At 36.3% G+C, this 17,765-nt stretch overlaps 1 protein-coding gene across 1 annotated transcript; it reads right to left on the bottom strand.

Moving 5' to 3' along the window:
* Positions 1 to 8,983: 8,983 nt before the first annotated feature.
* On the bottom strand, positions 8,984 to 17,286 carry LOC140137116 (uncharacterized). Its single transcript, XM_072158771.1, has 3 exons — positions 17,043 to 17,286; positions 15,476 to 15,547; positions 8,984 to 9,123 (listed from the first exon to the last, which is right to left on the bottom strand). The coding sequence occupies exons 1-3, from the start codon at positions 17,284 to 17,286 to the stop codon at positions 8,984 to 8,986; spliced, it is 456 nt and encodes a 151-aa protein (XP_072014872.1).
* Positions 17,287 to 17,765: the final 479 nt, after the last annotated feature.

Genomic DNA, 17,765 nt, shown 5'->3' with positions numbered 1-17,765 from the left:
TATACATATATTACTTGTCACCAATGCGCTATAATTTTTGAGAAAAATGCAAAAATAGGCACAAAATTGGCCAGGGGTGCAGTACCCCCTTAAATGTGCAAATTTTGTGCAAAAAGTTACCATTTTCACCTGTTTTGTCATATGGTTGTAAATTCAATGAACTATGACTATGCTAAAGAGCACGACAAATTGATATGTATCTGTGTATTGATAAAGTAGTACAGGGGCTGTGCAATAATTAGGTGCCGTGATGGGAGGGTATAATTGGGGGGGCAAGAAATTTTTGGCGAGCCGAAGGGGGGGGGGGCAAGCAAATTTTGGCCAGCCGAGGGGGGGTAATCGATTTTTGGCACACATTCATGAGTCCCCTTTTAAATAAATTCTCTACAAAGGCTTAGGAAAACAGTACGGAAAAGTTGGCATGTGCAAAGGGGGGGGGCAAAGATATTTTGGCGGTCCGAAAAGGGGGGACAAGCAATTTCAAGTTTGGCGGGCCTTTTGGAAATTTTACCCCCCTGGGGCCTCATAACTATTGCACAGCCCGTACAGCCCGTACTGTAAAACTGTGTATTGATGAAGTACCGTAGTACATTTACTTACTGTAGATTTGTATATTGATGACTTTATAGTGTATTGCCTAAATCTATAATGAAAGACAGAGATAAAAAAGACTAGTTGGCGTCTGAAATTCTGACAACTAGACAGAAAATGCCGTACTGCGCCGGTCGGCAACCAATCACGGCGCGCCTTTGCCCTGATGTCAGACGCGATTTAGTCTTTTTATCTCTGTCTTTCATTATACTGTAGATCTATGTATTGAGTAGTGCATTACATCTACTTTAGATCTGTTTTGATGAATTAGTACACTGCTTACATCTACTGTAGATCGGTGTATTGATGAAGTACAGCATTGCTTACATCTACTGTAGATCTGTGTATTGATGAAGTACAGCACGCACTGCTTACATCTACTGTAGATCTGTGTATTGATGAAGTACAGCATTGCTTACATCTACTGTAGATCTGTGTATTGATGAAGTACAGCATTGCTTACATCTACTGTAGATCTGTGTATTGATGAAGTACAGCACGCACTGCTTACATCTACTGTAGATCTGTGTATTGATGAAGTACAGCATTGCTTATATCTACTGTAGATCTGTATTGATGAAGTACAGCAATGCTTACATCTACTGTAGATCTGTGTATTGATGAAGTACAGCATTGCTTACATCTACTGTAGATCTGTGTATTGATGAAGCAGAGCATTGCTTACATCTACTGTAGATCTGTGTATTGATGAAGTACAGCATTGCTTACATCTACTGTAGATCTGTGTATTGATGAAGTACAGCATTGCTTACATCTACTGTAGATCTGTGTATTGATGAAGTACATCATTGCTTAAATCTACTGTAGATCTGGGTATTGATGAAGTACATCATTGCTTACATCTACTGTAGATCTGTGTATTGATGAAGTACAGCATTGCTTACATCTACTGTAGATCTGTGTATTGATGAAGTACAGCATTGCTTACATCTACTGTAGATCTGTGTATTGATGAAGTACATCATTGCTTACATCTACTGTAGATCTGGGTATTGATGAAGTACAGCATTGCTTACATCTACTGTAGATCTGTGTATTGATGAAGTACATCATTGCTTAAATCTACTGTAGATCTGGGTATTGATGAAGTACAGCATTGCTTACATCTACTGTAGATCTGTGTATTGATGAAGTACATCATTGCTTACATCTACTGTAGATCTGTGTATTGATGAAGTAGAGCATTACTTACCTCTACTGTAACTCTATGTATTGATGAAGTAGTTCATTACATGTAATGAAAAGCTTACATCTACTGTAGATACTGATACAAATAAAAATAATAACCTGTTCCTTTGTTAGTCAACAATAAATTACAAATGCACAAACTAACTTTCTATAAGTTTTTTTTATTTTAAAACTTTGATATAAATATAAGTACAGTTCTGAATGGCCATATTATCCCAGCAAATACAAAACGTTTTACAGAAAACGTTTAATCTACAGATTATATAAAGGGTTTAAAATGTTTTAAAACCATTTACAAATCAATTTTGAAAACTTCATGCAAAACATTCTAACATAATGTTACTAGTGTGTTGACAAAATATTTTGCAAAAATGTTTGCCAAAAATATTTTGCAATAACATTTTGACATCTTGTTGTTTCATTTTTCCATATAGAACGCTTTCAAAATGTTTACATGACCTTTATATAACCCCACATTTAAATGTTATTAAAACATTTTGATCAAAACTAAAACTATAATATGTTCATAACATTAAAATATTTTGAGTATACAGGCTGTATCAAAATGATATAAAGCCTCTCTCTTCCAAATGCAACATCGGGTACTCCTGAAATGTCCAGAATGTATAGTTTATGTGGTATACAATCAATCTACAAGTTGTTGAATTCTGATGTGTCGATCAGACTCATGTATTATCAATTAAAACTAAGGGAACAACCCAAAAGTTCGATGAAGCCCTATAATTTAAAACGAAAGTCCTTTCGTTAGGGAGGGGTCAAAAAATCCGATTACGTTTGTAAATAAGTAGTTAAAACATCGGTCAAAGTTGATCTTTTTATAAGGATTTAATATAATTGTAAAATTTCAGTACTTTCTGAAGTATGATACTGACATTTTACAGTGGTTGCTTCAAAATGATTTCAAATATATATAGAGTGCAGCTGTGCAGTACTCGCAACCTGCAACTTTTTTTATTTTTTATTTTCATTTTTTAAAGCAGCGCTGTACTGCACTTTGATTCTTCTTTATTTGAAAATCCAGCAAGTCCTAATTTTTTTATGAAGAAAAATATTTCAAAATAGAATAGAATTATTGTTTCTTAAACATGATCAATATCCTAGCAATGCCGCACCCCTCCACAACCCCATCGACGGCCCTGTGCCCAATGAATACGGGTTGGAATTTTCGATATTTGACACTTACGTTAGAGGGGAGGGGGGAGGGGGTTAGCCTTCTAACGAAAGGACTTTCGTTTATAGGGCTTCATCGAACTTTTGGGTTGTTCCCTAACGGGTACCAATCATTTTCATACAGCTTGTATCATTGTTCTTTTATACAATTTTCCTATATTATTGATTCTTCAACATTTGATGCATATGTAAATCAATGACAAAACGGGCAGCCAAATCAAAATGGGCTATTCCAATAAAAATCCATCCAACCTCTGTGGAAGACATAGTCTCAATGTCCCACACAGGGGGTGTAGATTTCAAATGGAGTCACCCAATAACCCCATTTGAAATTCACACTCCGTGTGTGGAAAATTAACGTCATGTCTTTAACAAGGGGTGCATGTATTTCACTGGAATAGCCCAGCAATTCTGAATATCTTACAAGTTGCTGTGTTTAAAACAAAAACACAGACCTGAAAATTGCTTTTGTAGAAAAATGCTGAAAATATTCAATAAAAACAGAAAATCAGAGTGAAATCATGGTGAAACAGCTCAAATTGAATTGAAAATAAAATAGGAATCTGGTAGTGTATTCAAAACCACAACTACTGTTGCTCAACTTTTTGGAGCGTATTTTGACAATTGATGAATTGAATAGAATTCAAAGTTTACAGGCTGTATCAAAATGATTGGCGTTCATCAGTTTCTAATGATTATGGACAAGACTGCTATGATTAAAATGCAATATAACATCCAACAAGTTAGTAAGTTAATGCTATATATCAGTCGGGCATTAAACTATTAAAGTTAAGCTTTACCAACCAAGTTTGTTGCAATAAAGAATCAGAGATGTAACATAGGGACTTGTCCAGATTCTGAAAATAAAGTGTGTGGTATCAAACATATATATGGGATCTCGTCCAGGGAGTTCTGCACTATATGGAGTATATCGCCCCTCTAATTATTTTCTTCATTTTATGCTAAAATATCATCCAAATGCAGAAATGTTTTAAAAATTGTGATATTTTTTATTTCATTTTTTTTTACAAAAACGTCCCGATTAAAAAAAAAATTATGGCTCCAGATCTACATTTTTAATTTATGGCTCCAGATCTATATTTCCGAATATATCCGGAAAAGTTACTTCTCTGAAGAATAAATAACTGTATGATTGTCTGATAATATATTTACATGATTGTCTGATGGCTTGATGATTCTATCAGGACTAGCACACTTTCTGATTCAAGATTTTAAAAGTTCTGTTCATATGCTTCCTTATGATATTTTTTGTTCAATTATTGTTTTCACACATGTATTTAATTTTGACTGGATGATTTCTTACAATTGCAGTCACAAATTTCAAAGATTTGGCAATCGAAGACTTGGCACAAGTCTAAGCATCTGAGTATAGGCTATGAGTTTGCTTATAAAATTAATATTTTATGTTAATTTTGATAATTGGTTATAAATGATATTAGAAAATGTGTTCAAAAAATTATAATGCATAACCTGAAATTAGTCTTTTAATACAAGTCTTTGGGCTTGATTGTAACAGCATAAGAAAAAAAATGCATGTATTTGGACCTTATTTCCAAAACTTAAATTTTAAATATTAAATTTTATTGCTTGTTAGAACTAATTAAAGGATATGTTTCATTTGGCAAAACAGGATAATATTTTTTTAATCCCCAAAAAAATCAGTGCTGTATATTTCTTGAATCGAGAATAATTAGTTGTCCTTTTAATAACCGATTACAAAGGTTTTGTAAACTTTTTGTGCTAATATAAATGCAGATAGTAATTGATTAGTCCATTTGGACCCAATACCACGGTAAAACCATCCCAAAACCTCTTCAGGATGGGGTGCATATACAACAGGCTTAAAAACCTTGGATTGATAAAAACCTCTGCTACTGCTTCACTAGATTTATGATCAACAAATCATTTCACATATGTGACATGATCATGGGGAATGAGTCAGATGTCGCTAATATTATTTCTGAGATATTGGCAAAAACAGCGCTCAAATTCTTTTGTTTTATGTTGTTTCCAGCCATTGATAAATTGCTCATAACTCAGTAACCAGATGTCCAATTTTGTTGGAGTTTGCATCAAAATGTAGCATTCACAAACTGCCAGAAAATGACATGTGAGTCATTCCCCTTGATCATGTCACATATTTGACTAATTCATTGTATTGGTTGGCATTTGATATGCTCTTTTACATACATACTGTTACTTTGAAGGCATAAACTCAGCTCTTGACCCTTCTCATTTGAGAGTTGCAAGTGAGACAGGTCATAAACAGTCATGAGTTGCCTTTATGCAAGGTGTCCAAGCTGTAAGTTTAAGCCAAATACCAGCATTCCTGGAGACAATTGCAATTTGTCATTGACAAAAAAGCACTTGGCAATTGATAGTTGCAACTGTGACAGGTTATAGTAAAGCCAAGAATTTTCTGCTTTACAAATGCTAAATTCCGCTTTTCTCCGCTTTGTAATTTTAGCACATTTCTGACATAATAAAATTTCACAAGAATCTTGTGACGATCATTGCGATTTGCAAAGTTGGGATGGGTGATTGGGTATCATGGCTGCAATGGGAGGTAGGACAGGCGTTGTACGGCAAATCTATGACGGATTTTACTTGATTTTGATGAATTTTGAAGACCCATTTCATTTAGTATTTTATTTATTTCTTTTCAATTGTATTTTTTTTCCTTTTTCTATGTCATTTTTGCTTATTTTTTTCTCTGAAATGCGTTTTCCGCTTTACCTCCGAATTCCGTGATTTTCGCGGAATTTCCGCAACGCGGAAAATTCTTGGCTTTTCAGCAAGGTCCTTCAGCATTGCCTAACTGCTCTTCCTGATTATCAAGTAAAAAGAACTAAGAGACGCCTGGGTCATGTGATGCTACACAGATTGTTTGGCAAATAAGGTGTCCATGTAATGATGATGTGATTCAATTTGTCAATCAAACCCGAGAAAAAAAGATAGAGAAGCGACACTCTGTACAAACTGCCTATACCATGCTATACCGCAGTTGAAGACATCTAATACAGCAGAGTGAGCAGACAGTACATGTACAATGTGATTCTCTCATTTATAATTAGGATTACGTCATTGCCAGAGCTTTGTTTTGTGAGCGGTACAAAGCGTATAAGTCCGCCCACCGCTGTCAATCATTCTAATGAACAAATAAACAAGCTCTGGCAATGACGTAATCCTAATTATAAATGAGAGAATCACATTGTACATGTACTGTCTGCTGTACTAGATGTCTTCCAACAAGTGCTGGAGTGTCGCGGGCCTGATCAAACCCCACTTCTGTGTTTCAAATCGGCAGAGTGCTGAAGGACTTTGTCGAATACTATAATCACACACAGTCATCACTTGCTGAATGCAACATATATACAGCTGTAAGTTTGAGCCATATACCAGCATTTTGCATTCATGTTGCAATTCCGGTGTTGGGCCACTAGTAGTTTTTCTGACACTTGCTGCCACTGCTAGTATGATGTGGCCATAAAAAGTGCAATGGAGTTGAAGAAACCTTTTCTGGCTCTGCAGGCAGGTCAAAAGTTGCTCAACTGGATTGGCACATCATCTTATGTTAATCCAAATTCTATGTGACTTGGCCCTTGATGTCTTCTGGCTGCTCCAGGCCTATAATTTGTAAAGAATAAGAGAAAAGACACATAGGAATTACAATTTTGTAGTTTTATTTAGACTGGGCTATCATCATCTGCATTTCAGTTTTAGGGCTAGAGCATTGTACTACTACAATACAAGTCCCTGGTTTGATCCTGAATTGGCTGTATTTTCATCACCTTTTTAATATTTTTTCCACTGGTTGTGATATAATGTGTTTACAATGTGTTAATTGAGAATAAATCATGTTTCACTGTTACCTCACACTATTTAGTAACTCATACATACTTTGAATATTATGCAACTTATTTATTTATTTATTAACCATATTTAAACAGGGTAACCTACTCAACAATTATTACAATGTTGATTTTCACTAGGGCCCTGAGAAAAACATATAAAAGCATTAAAATACACATAGATCATACATTATAAAACCATATAAAAATAATTGAGCTTACATAAATATTATACAGCATTAAAATACATTATATAAATATTATACAGCATTTTAATGCTGTAAAAAACCATAAGTGTTCGAGAAAATCATTAAACTAGTAAAATAAGTTGTACTACAATTAAACAAAAACCCAAGTTATTATAATGAGTAATTAAAAGAGAAACACAAAGTATTTAAAAACAATTGACATTGATGAGCTGTAAAATCAGTAGCACTGCAGTTTCAGGTCTTCTTTGAGTTTCTTTTTGAATTGCGTATATGAGTTATATGAGTATAGGAATATTGTTCGAAATAGCATTCCATAATACACTACCTTTGTATTGGAAAGAGCTTTTACCATAATTTGTATTGCACTTTGGAACATACAGGTGACCACTCACACTACCTCTAGTGTTAACAGAGTGTATGATACTAACTGGACGAAACAAATCATTGAGGTAGGAGGGTGCAATTTCATTTTTAATCAGTAGGTTAACATTACAATTTCATTTTCCTAAACTAGAAAATGCTCCAAGCATGATTTAAACAGATTTACCCTAACCAAACATTAAAAAAACCTTCCAATGCACAGAGCGACTGTAAGTACGAGTATCCCATGTGATGCGATTGTGTCATCATGGGAGTACACATACGGACACGGAAAGCTTGGCCACCCAAGGTGCACCCCCGTGACGCACTATCCCTGTTCACGCATCTGGCACCTGAGGGGTCCGTGGTTCAACCTGGCAAAAAGTCAAAAACGTTCCAGGCGAGCAAATAATAGTGTAGTTTGAAAAAAGCTTTTCCTTCTTTCTTTCTTTTTTCCTTTCCCATTGCCAAAAAGCACCAGGGGTGTTAGGGTTAATAGATAAGGGTCAAGTACACTGTTCAACATGTTTTTGTTTCAAGCAAAGTATGCTATTGCAGCGATTCCCAAACTATGGGTCGCAACCCTTTTTGGGGCTGCAGCCTCTTCCAAAAGGGGTTGTGGGACTTGCTGGTCAAAATTCAGTTTTCAATTTCGTTACATGAGCCAATCTCAGTGCTTTATTTTGCTGAAAATCCCATCATAATTAGACTTATTGTTCCAGAGATATGGCCATTTTAGTGTTGCTCAGTACAATAAAATACCAAGGATGTTGAATACTATTATTGCCTACTTCTTAAAATCAATATTCCCAACATCCAACTCATTTAGCTTGATCACATCACAAATCGTCGTCTGTATTCCATAGTGGCGTATAGTGGGGCGCCGCGAATAAATAACTATTCGAGAAAATCGGGTTTGAAGAAATGCCAATTTAAAATCGCGTTGTGTAAATCAGACATTCATTATATTTTGTAAATGATGTGAAATTATATTTTGTAAATGATGTGAAATAAATAGATTTTATTGTTATATATTTTTCAAAAGAAATAAATACATACTATTGCTGGCAAACTGAAAATAAAAAGCACAAAACTATACATCAGTATGGTAAACAAACAAAACGCAATACCCTAACCTAACGTTAACCTTATGCCACCTCGGTCGCCGTGTAATCCCTATGGCGTTACTTTTCGTCGTTTGTATTCCATAGTGGCGAATAGGTGCGATACGTGTACGCCACTATGACATACAATGTTTTTCATTTTTGCCGATATTTCTTAATTATAAAATGTGTACCGTATACAAAGTGGCATATGGTCGATACGCCACTATGGAATACAAAAAATGTCACTTTGTAACTATACGCCGCATTTAATTAATTAGCTAATTATGACTGATGAGACTTAGAAAAAATGAAAAAGAACATCATTAAAAACATTTGTGCCAATTTTCAAAAAAATGACCAAAAATCACTATACGCCACTATGGAATACAGCCAACGAAATGGCTTATATTCTAAAGGTTAAGGTATTAATGTACTAATGACTTACTTAATCATGTCTGTGTGTGTAATGTAAGGCGACATGTAAGGCATCGGGATCATCCTCCACTTTGCAATCTGTGCACATGTTCTGTTTTCTTTGGTTGGGTGACACCTGTGACATGACCTCTAATTTGCGTATGTAAGCACCTACAGGTGTAAAGAAGAAGAAATAGACTGGATAATTAAAGTATCAAAATTTCTTACACATAGTAGATGTGAATGACAAACTAATGTGAAACTGATAGTGGTAACGTGTTTGGTGCAAATTGATGGCTGAGTGGCACAAAGACGTATCTCCATCAGCTACTGTATGTATAATTGCCTGCTATATGCACAAGTTCCCTTAATGTTCAGTACAAGCCCTATAATATATACAGTTTAATGTGCATTCACATGCATGGACTGCTAAGAATAAACACAAGTGATTATCCTTCTTGCGCTCCAAGCAGCCCATGCAGTTAACATTTTTGTACTCCAAAAAGTCGATATACATATCAAAGGCAATCATACACCCAGCAGCTAATGGAGATATGCCTTTCTGCCACTGACCCAAGTGATCTTCTGGTCATTTTGACAGATGACCAGTCAGCATACTTTGATGTGTGAATGAGATTCAATGTAAATAAACAAACACTCTACAAACGTCGGTGAAATGCATAATTGTTGACTGGACCTTAAACATAAACATAAACAATGAGATTTACAAAGTGTCTTTTTACAGAGTAGGCAAAGCGATTAAAGTCCTATGGTAAACACTGATGAAGCTGCAAAGACAATGTTTTTAGATTAGTTACATGTGTTAATTTTATGGTTTACAATGTACATGGGGTATTGGTTATTCATTCAGAGATCATTCTACAGCAAACATGCACAATGCACATACACCCCATACACAAGCACACATCCATTAGCTACACCTATTATACTCCACCGCCACCCCCCGAGGTTGTGCATATGACGTATCATACCATAAATATGCATTCAACAAAAGCATGATTGCAATCTACTGCGACAGTTCGTCTCGCACACATAAAAAATGCACTACGATCAAATAGGTAATTGATGACAACATTTGATTGACTGCTCTGCGCCATGATTACGGTGAAGGACACCGGTTCAAATCCTTTGTTTGGAGCCAATCAATAATTTCACGCATAACCTCAATGTGTAACCATGCTGGCAAACAAAGACATGAAAAATACAATTTTGTATTTACTATCCCATTTACCATGGACACACACACACCTTTGAGTCTATTTCATCTTACCATGGATGTGGCTATGTTTTTACTTTCCAAGTGCAAACTTGCCCTACAATGATAACTGTGCTCAGTAACTATAATGCATATTCCAAATATGTGACACTAGCGGGATACCCGCACTTCGCGCGGGTCCCCGCTAGATGAGTAAATGGGAGCGATCACTAAAACAGGAGGAATTACTGAAAAGGTAGAATCATTGAAAGGTAAATTTTATTTTTCTAAACCTGTCCCTTCTTGCATTTCCATTTTCTTTTCAGTTTCTTCTGCACGGGCCTATAAAACAAAATGTTATTTAGCTTGTGATTTTCCGTTTCCATGTTATTTATATTTTATTTGATACTAGCGGGATACCCGCGCTTCGCGCGGGTCCCCGCTAGATGAGTAAATGGGAGCGATCACTAAAACAGGAGGAATTACTGAAAAGGTAGAATCATTGAAAAGGTAAATTTTATTTTTCTAAACCTGTTCCTTCTTGCATTTCCATTTAGCTTCTTTCTTTCTTTTCAGTTTCTTCTACATGGGCCTAGTTTGTTCCCATTAAAAATTGCTATTTAGCTTGGGATTTTCCGTTTCCATGTTATTTATTTATTTAGGCCTAACCGCATTCCCATTATTTTCTAAATCTGTCCTTTCTTACGTTTCCCTTTTAGCTTCTTTTTTTTGCTGCTTAGCTTGTGATTTCCCGTTTCCATGTTATTTATTTAATTCTGTTTTCATTATTTTGGCTTCATTTTTCTTATATTTCCTGATTAGTTTTTAATTTTAGCTTTTTTTTTTTTCTTACGTTTCCTGATTAGTTTCTTTCTTTCCTTCTTTATTTTGCTCCCGTTTCATTTAGTAACCCGTATAATACCCGTATCTTTTTCGTCTTCCCTTTCTTTTCTTTTTTATTCATTTTATTCTTTCTTTCTTTTCAGTTTCTTCTACATAAATCTATTTTGTTTCAATAGATATATGCTGCTTAGCTTGTGATTTTCCGTTTCCATGTTATTTATTTATTGAACCCCGTTCCCATGCATTATTTTATAAATCTACCCTTACTTACATATGTCCTTTTAGCTTTAGTTTTTTTTCTATTATTTTGTTCCCATTTTTCATATTTCCTGCTTATTAAGTTATAGCTTGTGATTTCCGTTTGTATTTAATTCTGTTCTCATTATTTTAGCTTCCTTTTTTCATGAATTATTTATTTATTTATTTATTCTTTCATTTTTTAGGTTCCTTCCTTCCTCCAGTATCCTTACGATTTTTTTCATTTTGGTAATCTCTTAACCAAACCCAGTACCCCTTTTTGTCCTACTTTTTTTTCTTCTTTTCTGGCACGGAAAGTTGGCCTATGCATATGCGTCTTCCTTTTATTTATATAGATTTAAATCCACAACCCCGTACCCATAACTCATCCATAGTAGGCCTACCTTTTCAGTTTTGTCCTACTTTCTTTTCTTTTCTATTTCTCTGGCACGGAAAGTTGGCCTATGCATATGCGCCCCGTGCGTGCGAGTCACATCCCTTGTACGCCAACGCACTAACACAAACGCGCTGCCAGTTAGTTACGGTACGCGCTACAACTGAGTTTTGACAATAAAAAAGCCCGGGGAAAAAAATCCCGGTTTTAACCAAATAAAGTGCAATGCATTTCCCGTATATATTCCTCAATCTCCGGACGATTCATAGGCCTAGAATAAATAATGAAATTGTACACTGACTGTCTGCACCCCGGGTCTCCACACAGGCACTATCACCACTCTAGACTACCAGACCACTGTTTCCTACGTTAGTGATGACGCAAAGACCTGATTCACGCGTCGTAGCCTTAATTTCTTGGCTGCCAACCTTGATGCAGTGGCTGAAAATGGGGCGCGTAAGATCATTTTAAATTATGCGCTGTTGTGCATCTAGATAGCCTGAATCATTTCTTGGCCACCTCGCAGTTGGCAGAAAACGGGGCAATGTTGCTCTGCGTATGGTTTTTTAATGTAAATATTATTACGCGGTTCACACTGTCCTTATTACCCACAATGCCACTGCGATCGATTTTGCATAGCAACACGACAGTTTTTTATGTTATTCTCTTAGTTACCATCAATTTTTGCAAAAACGAATGTCCGATGGAAAAATGGCAATATGTACCCGATCAATATACCATTAAATCAAAGCCGAAAGTCTAGGCAATTCGGAGAACACTCGCGCACAAGATGGGCAACCTTCCTTTTATTTATATAGATTTTATAAATCTACCCTTTGTCCTTTTAGCTTTGACTTTTTTAAACATAGTTAATTTGTGCCCATTTTTTATATTTCCTGCTTAGCGTGTGATTTCCCGTTTGCATTTAATTATGTTCTCATTATTTTAGCTTCCTTTTTTCATGATTTATTTATTTATTCTAATCCAAAACCATGTGCCCATAACCCATCCATAGTAGGCCTACCTTTTCAGTTTTGTCCTACGGTACTTTCTTTTCTTTTCTTTTCTATTTCTCTGGCACGGAAAGTTGGCCTATGCATATGCGCCCGTGCGTGCGAGTCACGTCCCTTGTACGCCAACGCACTAACACCAACGCGCTGCCACTGCCAGTTAGTTACGGTACGCGCTACCACTGAGTTTTGACAATAAAAAAGCCAGGGAAAAAACCAGGTTTTAACCATATTTGTTGACCGTTTTCAACCAAATAAAGTGCAATGCATTTCCCGTATATATTCCTCAATCTCGACGATTCATAGGCCTAGATTAAATAATGAAATTGTACACTGACTGTCTGCACCCCGGGTCTCCACGCAGGCACTATCACCACTCTAGACTACCAGACCACTGTTTCCTCGTTACCTTAGTGATGACGCAAAGACCTGATTCACGTCGCGTCGTAGCCTTAATTTCTTGGCTGCCAACATCGATGCAGTGGCGGAAAATGGGGCGCGTAGCTCTGCGTAGGGACGAAAAGCTCGTAAGATCATTATTAAATTATGCGCTGTTGTGCATCTAGATAGCCTGAATCATTTCTTGGCCACCTCGCAGTTGGCAGAAAACGGGTCAATGTTGCTCTGCGTATGGTTTTTTAATGGAAATATTATTACGCGGTTCACACTGTCCTTATTACCCACAATGCCACTGCGATCGATTTTGCATAGCAACACGACAGTTTTTTATGTTATTCTCTTAGTTACCATCAATTTGTGCAAAAACGAATGTCCGATGGAAAAATGGCAATATGTACCCGATCAATATACCACTAAATCAAAGCCGAAAGTCTAGGCAATTCGGAGAACACTCGCGCACAAGATGAGCAACCTTCCTTTTATTTATATAGATGATCAAGGGGAATGAGTCATATGTCGACCCTGGTCGAAAACGAGTTTTACATTTTTCTATAGAGGACATTTAGAGCTTTCATAAACTGAAAACCCTATGTTGATACAAATTTTCTTTACGAAGTTACGTCAATTTATCAACCATTGAAAACAATATAAAACAAAAGAATTTTAACGCTTTCTTTGCCAATATCTCAAAATCAATATTAGCGACATCCGACTCATTTCCCTTGATCGTGTCACATATAGTGTTTTACATCTAGAAACTCTATATAGGAATTGTGGGTGTTCACAGTTCCTGTGCATCCACTGGGTTATTCCAGTTGAAATCCACACTCCCCATACTGACAGCATGATCTTATTCTCCCACATAGGGAGTGTAAATGGAGAACCCCATTCAGGTAACCCCACTTGAAAGTCACACCCCATGTATGTCTTGATTGTCTTCCATAGGGGTGTATGAATATCAAAGGGAATAGCTTGTTGCACAGACACTTCTCATGTTTGTGTGCCCGTTTGCCAGTGTTTATAAACACACACCCCCAGGACTCATGTAAGGAGATATTTTATGCATACGGAATTGATTGCCACATTTGCAAAGTGTTATACTTGCACCGTCATCAGGACTGCTTCACTAAGTTCTCAATAGATTCTACCTACAGGTGCATTTATAAATGGCATGAGCGGTGCTGAAGATGGATGCCTTATACCACCTAAACACATTCACTTCATGATCAGAGATGTAAGTGTCAAAACAATTGACAACCTGAAAATGGTCTGAAAATAAGATTTTATACATGTTTCCCATATCTATATATTTCCTAAAACAAGATCCCATTCCCTGAAAATTGACAGCTCTGTTTATAACATTTTTAAACACATGTTTACGATTGGTCAGCGCCAATCCGTTAAAAAAGTCATTTTGGTTTACTATTTTAGACAGCTCTCAGGGTTAAACAACTGATCAACTATTCAATACTGTGGAATAAAGCGAGATATAACTTGTTACCATGTTAATCAAGATCTGTTCCACTAAGGGGATCCTGATCAATTCAACATAAAATAGAAAATATTCCCCATACACTACCAATCAGGGATGTCATTTTGGTTCACTATTTTGGACAGTCATCAGGGTGACAGTCATCAGGTGAAACAATTTGGTCTATTTATTTTGATAGAATAAAGCTGAATACATGATTTTTTACACTGTTCCACTTGGATTGAGAATGTCCCATTTGGATTTGTCACATTCAGATCAGGATTTTTGTCACCTTGATCTGTTTTACTTGGATCATATTTATTCCACTTTACACTGAGCCTTTCCACCCAGACCCAGATCTGTTCCATTTTAATTTAGATCTGGTCTAATAGGATCCAGGTCTGTTCCACTTTTAATTCAGTTTGTTCCACTTGAATTGTGATCTAAGTGAATCTGTTTCATTGTAATCCAGATCTGGTCTACTTGGATCCAGATCTATTCCAATTTTAATCCAGATTTGTTCCACTTCATATGTGATCTAAGAGAAACATGCGATTGCAGGTAGCACAATTAGCTGGGAATATACATACATGTACATGACATGATTTGATCAACTCATCCAAAGTTAAAAATTTTAAAAATTGAGTTATTACCATTTCTATCTTGCCCAGTACTGATGTTAAAATCTACACATCCCCGCCATTTATTTCTTGGTTGCAAATTATGTAATAAACTTTTCATTATGTTAATTTTCTTACATTTTTATTGTATTTTAGCTCCTTATTTTGGCCTACATCTCAATTTCATTATTGCCAACTTTGGTCTAGCTGGATCAGATCATGTCACATATAAACACACTGCAAGTAACTGCATTCTGCCAGTTAACTACACAATATTAGTATTACAGGGGAGTCACTAGTCAGGAATCTGTGAACCACACGTTTATTTCTTACTTTCACGTTGAATAGCTGAAAGAGTCTGGCTGCGTTTCTTTACATGAGATGTAACTGGTGTGGAAGAACTCTCTGTGGGGTCATAAAGGAAGTCAAGGGGTCAAAGGTTAAAAGTAAAAGGTTATAAACACATTAAAAAAGCAAAAGATGTACAACAAAAGCTGCAGCTAATTCACATGGCACATATCTCAGACCTGATCTCTGAACCAATGCAGATCACATAAGATCATTTTGTTCTGGTATTTTTCTCAAATTTGCATTCAGTAACATGTGCATCTTGATTAGATTAGATTAGATTAGATTAGGTTAGGTTAGGTTATATTGGATACAAATTCATCACATTCTGTAACATAAAAATTGCATACAAAGGAATATAGGAGGTGCCCAAGAAGCATGGTGACCTGAGATAATAAAAAGAAATTCCAAAAGATTGAACAAGACCACAAGAAAACAAAACATTACATACATGATCAGGATATAAATGGGTGCATTAACTTAAATATTCATTAAATATTCAAATTCATTGACACGGAAAAACAGATAAATCCGATTTAACAAATAACTTTCTTACTGTTTGTTACTGCTTTGAAAGACTTTCTCAGTATCTTTACAGATTTAGCATTTTTATAGGTTTCTCCAACAAATTCTACTGATTTAGGAATGCAAGGGGACTGGAAGTTGGGGCCAGGGTAAGTGGTTTTTTAACACTTGGTATTTGGTTGGAATTATTTTTTTAAATTTTCATGCATTATTGTATTCAGAGTTACGGAATTCAATTTTTTAGTGATAGTGGGCAATTTGATTTTAGTATAGTAGCCAACTGTTTTTGTTTGTTTTCATTTATATTTAAGTTTTGTTTTTCTTTCAAAAACTTCCATCACTCCTAGAAATCTAATGGTGCATCCATTAGGCCCATGTTTCTACTGTGTGTACAAATTCCATGTGGCATGTATGAGTTCCACTGAGGGTGCCGCTCATTCAATGCACAATGTATACCCTGTATGAGTGCATGATGTGTAAGTACCCCGACTCTAAACTCATGCAAACATCAAGCAATCATATACACAGCAGGTTATGGACATACATCTGTGTGCCACTGAGCCAATGATATATACTTTCACACATAAGACAAAATGTTGTCAAACAAATGTTTAATGAGAATATCATCAGCCTGCTACGCTAATTGCATAAGTCATCTTTTGTAATTTTGAGAACAAAGAACAAAATGTGGTTCAAGCATGCAACAGTTAGGTAATCACCCTAATTATTTCGGATTATTCCCTTTCATTTGTATCATTATCATTTGCTCTTGTGCAAAGGTTTGTGAATAAATATGTTTAAATGCATGCTTGAACCATATTCTGTACTTTGTTCTCAAAATTACAAAAAGTGACTTAGGCAAAAAGCGTAGCAGGCTGACGATATATATTTAAAGGGAAAAAGCAAGAATTTTTTATAAGAATCATAAGCCTCTCCTTCTCAAACTCACCTTTGTCATGTTCCCTGTGTAGTGTAGAGCCAGGAAGATTGACTGGTTGGGTCCTGAATTGCGTAGGAATAAACTCACCTTTGTCATGTCCCCTGTGTAGTGTAGAGCCAGGAAGATTCACTGGTTGGGTCCTGAATTGCGTAGGAATAAACTCACCTTTGTCATGTCCCCTGTGTAGTGTAGAGCCAGGAAGATTAACTGGTTGGGTCCTGAATTGAATAGGAATAAACTCACCTTTGTCATGTCCCCTGTGTAGTGTAGAGCCAGGAAGATTAACTGGTTGGGTCCTGAATTGCGTGAGGAATAAACTCACCTTTGTCATGTCCCCTGTGTAGTGTAGAGCCAGGAAGATTAACTGGTTGGGTCCTGAATTATGAGAACAAACTCACCTTTGTCATGTCCCCTGTGTAGTGTAGAGCCAGGAAGATTAACTGGTTGGGTCCTGAATTGAATAGGAATAAACTCACCTTTGTCATGTCCCCTGTGTAGTGTAGAGCCAGGAAGATTGACTGGTTGGGTCCTGAATTGCGTAGGAATAAACTCACCTTTGTCATGTCCCCTGTGTAGTGTAGAGCCAGGAAGATTGACTGGTTGGGTCCTGAATTGCGTAGGAATAAACTCACCTTTGTCATGTCCCCTGTGTAGTGTAGAGCCAGGAAGATTAACTGGTTGGGTCCTGAATTGCGTAGGAATAAACTCACCTTTGTCATGTCCCCTGTGTAGTGTAGAGCCAGGAAGATTAACTGGTTGGGTCCTGAATTGCGTAGGAATAAACTCACCTTTGTCATGTCCCCTGTGTAG

This window comes from Amphiura filiformis, chromosome 17 (assembly GCF_039555335.1).
Source record: "Amphiura filiformis chromosome 17, Afil_fr2py, whole genome shotgun sequence".
NCBI lineage: Eukaryota > Metazoa > Echinodermata > Ophiuroidea > Amphilepidida > Amphiuridae > Amphiura > Amphiura filiformis.
The sequence above is the reverse complement of the archived record's forward strand: the minus strand, read 5'-3'. Positions and strand labels throughout refer to the sequence as shown.

What these genes read in the sequence shown, in the direction of transcription:
- LOC140137116 (XM_072158771.1), bottom strand. Translation starts at nt 17,286, where the DNA reads ATGACAAAGGTGAGTTTATTCCTCACGCAATTCAGGACCCAACCAGTT. An exon ending in ACACAGGGGACATGACAAAG is followed by an intron (nt 15,548 to 17,042) that starts GTGAGTTTATTC and finishes ATGACCCCACAG; the next exon opens with AGAGTTCTTCCACACCAGTT. An exon ending in TTCAGCTATTCAACGTGAAA is followed by an intron (nt 9,124 to 15,475) that starts GTAAGAAATAAA and finishes TTACACCTGTAG; the next exon opens with GTGCTTACATACGCAAATTA.